The sequence below is a fragment of the Photinus pyralis genome, unplaced genomic scaffold (genome assembly GCF_008802855.1).
Source record: "Photinus pyralis isolate 1611_PpyrPB1 unplaced genomic scaffold, Ppyr1.3 Ppyr1.4_LG7, whole genome shotgun sequence".
In the NCBI taxonomy this organism is placed as follows: domain Eukaryota; kingdom Metazoa; phylum Arthropoda; class Insecta; order Coleoptera; family Lampyridae; genus Photinus; species Photinus pyralis.
The window spans coordinates 4282992-4293234 of NW_022170738.1; the positions used below are offsets into that span (position 1 = coordinate 4282992).

The 10243-nt window shown below is 39.4% G+C and overlaps 2 protein-coding genes across 2 annotated transcripts; both read left to right on the forward strand.

The window, feature by feature from the left end:
• The first annotated feature begins 1933 nt into the window (after positions 1 to 1933).
• On the forward strand, positions 1934 to 3100 carry LOC116177090 (ubiquinone biosynthesis O-methyltransferase, mitochondrial-like). The gene is made up of 3 exons (XM_031495963.1): positions 1934 to 2250; positions 2302 to 2715; positions 2771 to 3100. The coding sequence occupies exons 1-3, from the start codon at positions 2019 to 2021 to the stop codon at positions 2884 to 2886; spliced, it is 762 nt and encodes a 253-aa protein (XP_031351823.1). The 5' UTR covers positions 1934 to 2018; the 3' UTR covers positions 2887 to 3100.
• Positions 3101 to 8355: 5255 nt separating this feature from the next.
• Positions 8356 to 9651, forward strand: LOC116177091 (ubiquinone biosynthesis O-methyltransferase, mitochondrial-like). Its single transcript, XM_031495964.1, has 3 exons — positions 8356 to 8895; positions 8947 to 9360; positions 9416 to 9651. The coding sequence occupies exons 1-3, from the start codon at positions 8664 to 8666 to the stop codon at positions 9529 to 9531; spliced, it is 762 nt and encodes a 253-aa protein (XP_031351824.1). The 5' UTR covers positions 8356 to 8663; the 3' UTR covers positions 9532 to 9651.
• The last annotated feature ends 592 nt before the right edge of the window (positions 9652 to 10243 follow it).

Below are 10243 nucleotides of genomic sequence, written 5' to 3' on the forward strand. Positions count from 1 at the left end.
TTGATTTGGCATTTTTCCAAGTATCGGTTATGGATTTTTAATTATTAATGAGATTATCATTATTTGATCATCTTCTACAAAACCGTCGAAATTTTATCTTAAAATAGATGTTCTGTATTGACCTTATATTTGGAATTATACAGGCACAAAGTAGGGCGCCCAAATGGTACATTTTTTTAAATAGAACCCCCTGTATTTGATTGCATTTTTTAATTCTACGTGTAATTGTACGTCTCTTTTATTATATGGTTAAAATCCGAAAAGCTAGTAGTATTAAAGATAATTCGATTTTTAAGAAAAATTGGGCATTTGCAAGCGTCAGTATATATTGTAAAAATTATTACTTAAATTTTGATTCCAGGTTTTACATCTTTTATCCTGGGTTAAGTAAAAGTAAAATAAATACATCTACTATGAAACATTAAAAATATAGCTTCCAGGGTGTTTTTTTTTGGTAGGTCCAAAGTGGCAAAACTTCACATTAAAAAATCTCACTTTTTTTAAATGGAACACTCTGTATATTTTTCTGTCATCATTAGCATCTCTGATAGTTTTCGAAATATCTTGGTTTTTCTGGGTTTTATACTAATCTTAAATAAGTTATATTTAATTTACATAATAGTGAGATGACCATGCAAAAAAAAGGCAATTTGGAGCTTACAAATGATAATCGTAAAATCCAAAATTGATCAATTTTTGAGGTGCCCTGTTTTTAATCCCACATCAAAGTTGGCATCATGTACCATGCGCCTGAAAATAATTTCAATTAACCTCAGCGCTAACAAAGTAACAAACGAACATTGAGGAGGGCGGAGCGGATGGCACTCAGCATACTGATGGAAAACAACAACCTTACAAGAAAGCAGGAATTACTAGAGGGAAAGACGATCACCAGGAGACTGAAGATGAGACAGATGAGACATATAAACAGGAGGAACAAAGACCATATCCTACGGGCTGCTAAGAATCTATGTGCCTCGGAATGGAAGATAGGCCGACCATGCTTCACATGGAACACCACCATAGACCAAACGGTAACGGCCTCGGAGATTCCCATGGGAAGATGGGAAGACTGGAACAGAGACAATCATCAAATGAAGAAAGAAAGCAGAAGAATACTGGAGGTGGAGGAAGAATCAGACATAAGCACAAGTAACCAAGAGGAGGAGGAAGAGGGGACAGAAAGTAACGCAGGGAGAGGACAATAATAAAAAGGGGAGGAACACGGGGGAAAACAGGGAAGGGAACGATACCAAAGGATAGTAACATCGGAAACTAATGAACGCCCGGAGAAGAAGCTATCACCAGAAAGCAGAGTTTCCTCTAAGGCAGATATTCCAACGGCGAAGCTGTGGCCGTACCCGTTCGGGTCAGATAACACCAAGTTAGCCGTCCCCCTACAACCGCCCCAATCTACAAAAAATCCACCACATTGTTTGGCATATGTCGCGGATCAGCGCGATGGCAACAAAGCAGTGGCGAAACGCCCCTGATAGTGCCTACCAGGGACGCATCCCAACGACAGTTGACCAAATCCTGGGAGAGGCGGCGACGCCAGGCATATGTCAAAGTATCAAGTATCAATGCATTCGGAGCAGTTAACATTCATCAAATGCTATTTTGTGAAATAGGAACTTGGTATCTTTACTACTCTTTTATTATTGACCACAGCATTATTTCACCCTCATCCATCAAAAGTAATTGTGGATACGGCTGCGAAAAGAAAAAAAACGTTCGTTTTCTATTCCATTGTTGTCTACTGACAATTGATTTAAGACAAAACCTACTTACAATTAGGTTAAGCACACCATATTATGGTGGCACTTTGTTAATAAGCCTACATTCACGTCAATCAATTGCCCTCTATTGTAAAAACGGTTCAGTTTGCATAAATTTCCATAAAAACGAATTTATAACAATAATCGTTTAAGCATACTCAAGGAAAAGTCGCTGTATAAATACCGAAGATCGCGTTTGCATTTGTTTAGAACGCGGTCAGCCATTCTACGAGAGTCACAATGTTGGCGATTCCATGTCCGTCTATGGATGCCGAGGAGGCGAAGTATTTTACTAAAATGAGCAGCGTATGGTGGGACACAAAAGGGCCTTATAGAACACAGTTCTTCTTCGATTCGATGATAGTACCGTTTATTATAGAACAAATTGTAAATAATCAAAAGTCCCGGCACGAAAACTTTTCCGATGATCAACCACTGAATGGATTAAAGATTTTGGAAATAGGATGTGGAGGTAAGCGTCTTATACGTTATCCCTATTTCCTCTCGAGAGCGATGTTTACAGGTGGAATTGTAACCGAAAAAATGTCGAGGAAGGGTGGAGATATCACTGGAATAGACGTCAATCTGGCAATTATAAACGTTGCAAAAAATCACTTAAAACTTGATCCAACAATTACCAACGTGGAGTACCGGTTGCAATCCGTAGAGGAACACTGCCTTGACAATTTCGAAAAGTACGACGTGATTATTTTAAACACTGTCTTGCAACACATCGTTGATAAAGAACCATTCCTACAATGCTGCATCAAGTGCTTGAAACCTGGAGGCTCGGCCTTCATAGGTGGTATGAGTCAGACTTGGATGGGTTGGTTTGTCGGTATCTTTTTGGCTGAGTTACTAGGCATTTTACCGCGTGGCACTAGTGACTGGAACAAATTTATCACTTTAGAGGGAATCGGAAGAATTGTGGAGAAGTGTAAGTCTTAAACCACACTTGGTGATTTGCTAAAATTAAACCCGCTTTATTTTAGTTAAATGCAGATTTGTGGATTCCCGTGGTATATTCTACAATGTACTGACTGGCAACTTTTTTTATCTTAGGAGTACTTCATTGAGCTTTATAGGACACTTTCGTAAGGACATTTAGATTTTTACCAAAGATTTCAATGCCTTCTTACATCCTCTATACATTCGTGTTCAATGTAGACAGCACCGTGACCAATCAGAGTCGAAAGTAATTTCAACAACATCAAGGTTAATCACCAAGCAGCTTGTACATAATAAAAATGTTAGTTTTGACAAATATACATTCATTAGAATGATTTTGGTACAAAATAAATTCACTATTTTATCGCCTAAAACGTACTTTTCCGCACCCACAATCAATAGGGTTATCCTGGGCACAGGTCATGATGAAACACGGTGCGATGCTAACCAAGGGAGAAGCTGACGCTAACTCAGTCGATCAATACATACACCCATGCCCGTTCATCTTTCTGTAAGGGACCTGTTTGTAAACCACACGAGCCCCTCAGGTTTGAGGTACGGTCAATCCGAATTCAGCCACTGCTACCTGTCCGGGAGAATGACTTTATAACACGTTGGTCTTGGTAGGATAGCCCAGATCACATCCCTTCTTGCGAGAGTTTCCTCCCAGATCCACCCGTGCGGCTGCCTTGATCCTTCCACTGGTCCGATTCGTTTAGCCGTATCATTGAATAATATCAGATTTATTATTCAATGGCAGTATGGAAGCCTTCCGAGTCTCTGCCTCCACAGCTAAGTGTAAAGGCTCTAGTCCCAAATCTGCCTTCATGGACAAGGTTGGTGTGGTTTTCAGAGCTCCAGTGACTCCCAGACAGGCGAGTCGCTGGACCTTTCCTAGGTAGCCTTGCGCATGGCAGGCCACCATACAAGTGCACCATACAGTATTATTGGCCTTATCACTACAGTGTAAAGCCGATATACCAGTCGCGGGTTCAAGACCAATGTACAATCAGAAGCCGTTTTGCATGCCCATAGACATTCAGTGTCCTTTTTGCTAATTCGTCAGAGATGCTCTAAAGCGGTGGGAAAAGTGTAAGAGCAGCGGCTCCAGGTCCTTCTGCAGAAGAGCCGAGAATATCCCGTCTGGTCTTGCACTCTTAAATGGGCTGAACGTGTTGGGCCCTCATCTCCGAGATCCCTCGGTAACCACCCGGGCAGCTACTTTCCAGTCGATCGGCCGTTATCGACCCGGGTAGCGGGTCCGTTAATTTGGCCCCCCCCCCCCACTGAGAGATTTGATAGTCGTATTATTTTGAAATGAATGCGCTCGTTATGCGCTCATATGCGCCACCGATAATAACTCTTGCGCCATTATCGTTTTTTAGAAATCCGAAAAAACATTTGGGGGCCAAGTGAACGTAGCCCCCCCCCCCCCCAGTACGTATTTTGTCGCTTGTAACTAGGTCACCTGATACATTTGGTTATGCGCTCAATTGCGCCACTTGAATTAAAGCTAGCGCCATTACGGTTAAGCCATAAAAAATTTTTAAAAAGTGGAGGGTCTAACTTAGCGTTGTCAAAAGTGACGTTTTTTAACATGTTTAACATGTTTTAACATTTTAGCGCATGATGAAAGGTACGATGTAGTAGAAAAACATATTAAAAAACGTAACTTTTGAAAACGTTGTTAGCCCTCCCCCCACTTTTTAAAAAATTTTTATGGCTTAACCGTAATGGCGCTAGCTTTAATTCAAGTGGCGCAATTAAGCGCATAACCAGATGTATCGAGTGGCACAAATACCGGTAGCAAAATGCGTTATGGGGGGTTCCGTTCACTTGGCCCCTCCCAAATATATTTAAGGATAACCAAAAAACAAGAATGGCGCAAAGATATCTTTTTACGGCGCATTTCAGCGCATCCCTGAGAGTAGTATGAAAAGATGTTAAAAAAAGTAACTTTTAAAAACGTTAAGTTGACCCCCCTGCTTTTTGAAAATTCGTCACGGCTTAACCGTAATGGCGCTAGCTTTAAGGCCTACGTTCACTTGGCCCCCCAAATGTTTTTTCGGATTTCTAAAAAACGATAATGGCGCAAGAGTTATTATCGGTGGCGCATATGAGCGCGTAACGAGCGCATTCATTTTAAAATAATACGACTATCAAATCTCTCAGTGGGAGGGCCAAGTTAACGGACCCCCGGGTAGCTCATTTTGGTGGTTGGGACCGAAGTTAAGTAGTTCCTAGAGCATGGAAAGTGTGTTTCCAGGAGACATCTGAGAGCCTCATCCGCGGTGTACATACATCTGTCGCATGGAAGCCTCAGTGCAAGTATCACTATTTTTTAATAATAAATGGCGCTATTAATTCGTAAAAACGCAAGAAACTACGAACATACACTACCCCCGACAAGGTTTGCCAGGAAAAAAATATGATATTTTAACATTTAAAAATAGTGATGTTTACATTTTTAAAATCAGAAAAAATGCTCTATCAATGACATAAAAAGTCAAAATGACTTCCATAAGAAAAGACAAAGTTGGTGATGGTGGAGACGAAAAGTCAGACATAAAATTTAAAACTATCATCTTGTAGAGGGAAAATAGTGGCAATAATGATATGTCATTTATTTTGAAATATCTTTTTAAATAACTTCAGTTCAAAATTAAAACGGTTTTGCGAAATCTCGTCTTTTTACACAAAATAAGCGACACTTCCATGTGGATACACTTGAATAAAACCACTTTTGGAAATATACACACTATACACTTGAATAACTTAGAGAAGAAGAACGTCATAGGGTCACATTTTGTCCTTTCCGTTCGACCACCTTATAAACTGGGAAAGGATCTCCTCTCGCATCTATCTGCCTCATGCCTTATTGGCATCGAACGCTTTTTCTTATGAACAGTTGATTGGCCTCGATCGCTTTGCACATCCGAGAGGAGAAGGGCACCACTTGCATCTTCCATGGGCCGTTTTTTCCGTATGGATCGCCGATTAGGCTCGACCGCATTCTACATCCGAGCTCTCGCATTTTGCGTGGGCCGTCTTTTCTGTATAGAACGGTTTTTCTGTATGAACCGCCGATTAGCCTCGACCGCCTTGCACATCCGAGAGAGGAAGGGACCTCTTGCATCCTCAATGGCCTGCCTATTCCGTATCAATCGCCTTTTCCGCATGGACCGCCTTTTACACCGAGAGGAGAAGGGGCACCCCTTACATCTTTATGCTACTCCAATTCAATTTGTTATAAATAATGTACACATGAATTATGTAAAGAACTACATACTGCTATTATGATATAATTACATACACATGCATGGTGTTTCATCAGCATTTTCTAATATTTAAAATAAGTACAATATGTACAAAATATTGCCGAAAAATGCTAACATAACCAAATTGAAGCAAAGCACTGAGGAACTATACGCAAACTCTTACCAACATAAAAGTAATCCTAATAATATGATGTAACATAACCTCTCATTTCGATGAAAGTAACTGATCTTTTTATTAAAGTTGTGGAAAATTTAGGGCTTCTTTCGCAATTTTTTTTTGAAAACGATGAATGAAGGTACCCTTAATAGGTTTTATTAATTTCATGCTCGTAGCTCGGGGTTCGTATAATGCAATGTAACCGGATAATATTCTAATATACTCAAATAAATAACCACAACTCCATGGAAACGTCATCTTAAGCGCATTCGATTTGTTTTATTTGGGTAATGAGTTTTCCCCAAAATTGTCATGAAACCTTCATTTTCATGCATACTTTCTGTCTGCAAATTTTAGTTTCCAAGACAGAGGCATACCATACTACTTTTCCTGTCCCCTGTCATTTTACCGGCCACACCTGTCACGTTACCTGCCCCACCTGTCACTTTTCCGGCAGTGTCGCATTGCTAAATGTCTCTGTCATCACTGACAAATGTTCTATATGAAAAATGAAACTTTACATTAAAGTACGATTTCGGGTACAATTTACTACCAAACTCGTCAGTAAAACGATATTACTCGCCAGTAATGTGTCATTTTCGACTTATGTAAATAACTATTGACAGTCACGAGTCACGACCTATTTGGAAAACATATCAGATAATACTCGAACTTGCTCATTGACGGAATTTTGGGTAAAATCTCGTATTTGACTTCTGTGTCATTGGTTCTTTGTCCACCTGAGAAATTAATTTCCTCGGAAATTAAACTTTTCTCGCACTTTATGACACATTTGATAAATAAATTGCTATTTTCCTCTCAACGAGAGTGTGTTTTTTAACTTTTTTCTCAGGAACCATAACAGATAGAAGAATGGAATTTTTCAACGTCAAAATAAGGAATCTAAAATTAGTGTTTGAAAATACAGAAAAAGCTGCAATTTTTGCTCCGGCTACAAAAATGGGCAGTTTTTTTTAGCGCATTTTTGCAAATTTATTTGTAAAAAGATTGCTTTTAATCTCACATTGGTTGGCTGACTGGCTGGCTGGTTGGCAGTAAATGCAAGCACGTAGAAGAACGCTTGTAAAAGGACTAGGAGTGAACATGTACCTATCGGGGCGTGCATTGGATTGGACTGGAGATTTTGCAGGATTTTTCTATCTTTTTCCCAGTTTTTCTCCGATTGTTTTCAAATAGGTGTCGTCGGAAAGATCTTTTCAACGCGCACTCCTGCGTGGCGGAATTCTGTTTTTTTTTCCTAGGGCCGAAATGGACCACCTTTTGCACGGCGCGCTTCGAGGGATAGTCGACTTAGGGCGCCCAAAAGTTCGAATCGCGGTTTCTCTTTCTCGTGTCGCCAATAGAAGCTTGAGTTATGAGAAGTACCCAAAAATTGAGTACTATTTTGTGCCGGGTTTTTCGCGAAATCCACCAAAATGCGAATTTCGAGTGAACGGGGCATCGGAACTGTACCGACAAAGAGAATGTGGTAATGGTAACCCCCGACGAAATCTTACTGATGGTGGAGTCAAAACTTAAAACGCGAATTGCGGGTGAATGGGGCGTCGGAAGTGGACACCGACAAAGGGAATATGATGGTTGCTTCTGACAAGATGTTACTGATGATGGAGTCAAAATACTGGCTAATAAAGCACTGATCTGTCACACAAAAATGCGCTGAAGTCCCTTCGATCTCACACGAGGACTTTGATAATTTTTTTAGTATAACGCTTCTCTATAGCAGTTCCTTGAATATTGGAGTGCAGTATTTGTCGCAGATGCCAAATGTAACTGTGCATAATAGAGAATTTGCATATAGGAATTGAAAATTTATTGCTTGATTTTAATGTAATACTCATGATCGTTATCACTACCAGTATGTTATAAAAAATTTAATCTTGAACTTTTTTTAGAAGATCGCACCTAATTCCTTCCAATACGTTTTGTTATTTCGGTGGCGAAATAGAAGTTTGTCACTACTATTTAACCAATTTTTTTAGCTTGTAATAAACTTGGTTAAATTTGACTAAATCTTATTAGTATTAGCCCTATTAAATAACTACTAAGTAAGTACCAATATTCCTTACGTTTGCTTAACGTAATTATTCCCGGTGAAAGACGTACATTGGACTTTGGATATAAAAAGTGCACTACCGCTAAATGACAACGTAATTATAAGCATGTTCAATATGTAATTATTTCCCAATAACAATTTACTAAATGTAAATCTCATCACATGAAACACAATTCATAAATCAGAAGTTTCTGTGACCAATAATTAGTGATGAATTAGTCATGAGGCCAGATGAGGTTCCAGAATCAGTACCCTGGACCCTGGCCTGATAAGCCGAATTATTACCAACATTCACGTCAATCGTGCTATTAATTTGCCCTTCATTGCAAAAACCGTTCAGCGCAAGGAAAAAGCGCTGTATAAGTTACGAAGAGCGCGTTTGCATTTTATTTGTTTAGAACGCGGTCAAACATTCTACGCGAGTCACAATGTTGGCGATTCCATGTCCGTCTATGGATGCTGAGGAGGCGAAGTATTTTACTAAAATGAGCAGCGTATGGTGGGACACAAAAGGGCCTTATAGAACACAGTTCTTCTTCGACTCGATGATAGTACCGTTTATTATAGAACAAATTGTAAATAATCGAAAGTCCCGAGACGAACACTTATCCGATGATCAACCACTGAATGGATTGAAGATTTTGGAAATAGGATGTGGAGGTAAGCGCCTTTTACGTTATCCCTATTTCCTCTCGAGCGCGATGTTTACAGGTGGAATTGTAACTGAAAAAATGTCGAGGAAAGGTGGAGACATCACTGGAATAGACGTCAATCTGGCAATTATAAACGTTGCAAAAAATCACTTGAAACTTGACCCATCAATTACCAACGTGGAGTACCGGTTGCAATCCGTAGAGGAACACTGCCTTGACAATTTCGAAAAGTACGACGTGATTATTTTAAACACTGTCTTGCAACACATCGTTGATAAAGAACCATTTTTACAATGCTGCATCAAGTGCTTAAAACCTGGAGGCTCGGCTTTCATAGGTGGCATGAGTCAGACTTGGGTGGGTTGGTTTGCCGGTATCTTTTTGGCTGAGTTACTAGGCATTTTACCGCGGGGCACTAGTGACTGGAACAAATTTATCACTTTAGAGGGAATCGGAAGAATGGTGGAGAAGTGTAAGTCTTAAACCACACTTGGTGATTTGCTAAAATTAAACCCGCTTTATTTTAGTTAAATGCAGATTTGTGGATTCCCGTGGAATGTTCTACAATGTACTGACTGGCAACTTTTTTTATCTTAAGAGTACTTCAGTGACCTTTATAGGACATTTTCGAAAGGACATTTAGATTTTTTACCAAAGATTTCACCCGTCATTTTCCTATATACCGTGATCAGTTACAGTCAAAAGTAATGTACTTAAACAACATCAAGGTAAATTGCCACGCAGCTTGTACATAATAAAAAATGTTCTTTTTGACAAATATACATTCTGTAAAATGATGTAAAATAAATCGACCCTTTTTATCGCCTAAAACATACTGGGTGCTCTGTCCACAATTAAATAGGGTTGATCTATGAGACAACCTAGACACCTCAAACTTTAAGTACCCTTTTTCAACACTCTTTTTTGGGAACTTGAAGCTTTGACTGAGACCTGAAATTTGAAAAAAATCTCCACAAATAAGATACCTGATTCAGTAAGTTTTTCTTCATTTTCTTAAAGTTTTCTCGAACAGTGGGTTTTTGGTCAAGGAGAAATGATCTCGAAGTCAATAGGTTTTATCTATGGGACGTCGCAAACCATATTTAGTAATAAAACGCATAAGATTTTGTGTACCAGTTTTGTTTCAAAAACCACCTTTTGTGTAGAAATGAGAAAAATAAAATTCTTTAATTTTTTGGGGTAAACCAGTACTTTTCGTAAGGAAAAGTAGTAATTACGAATGGGGTTTAGATACTTTTGGACATTAAAGTATCATGGCTTCTGGGACTATAGAGCCTTCACAATTACCCGTGGAGGCATATGCTCGGCTGAATGATTGGGACGAGTGGTAGGAT

Excerpts from the sequence above, each read along its gene's own strand:
- LOC116177090 (XM_031495963.1), top strand. The coding sequence starts at position 2,019 with ATGTTGGCGATTCCATGTCCGTCTATGGATGCCGAGGAGGCGAAGTAT. Across the intron at positions 2,251-2,301 it reads TTTGGAAATAGGATGTGGAG|GTGGAATTGTAACCGAAAAA; the intron begins GTAAGCGTCTTA and ends CGATGTTTACAG. Across the intron at positions 2,716-2,770 it reads CGGAAGAATTGTGGAGAAGT|TTAAATGCAGATTTGTGGAT; the intron begins GTAAGTCTTAAA and ends GCTTTATTTTAG.
- LOC116177091 (XM_031495964.1), top strand. The coding sequence starts at position 8,664 with ATGTTGGCGATTCCATGTCCGTCTATGGATGCTGAGGAGGCGAAGTAT. Across the intron at positions 8,896-8,946 it reads TTTGGAAATAGGATGTGGAG|GTGGAATTGTAACTGAAAAA; the intron begins GTAAGCGCCTTT and ends CGATGTTTACAG. Across the intron at positions 9,361-9,415 it reads CGGAAGAATGGTGGAGAAGT|TTAAATGCAGATTTGTGGAT; the intron begins GTAAGTCTTAAA and ends GCTTTATTTTAG.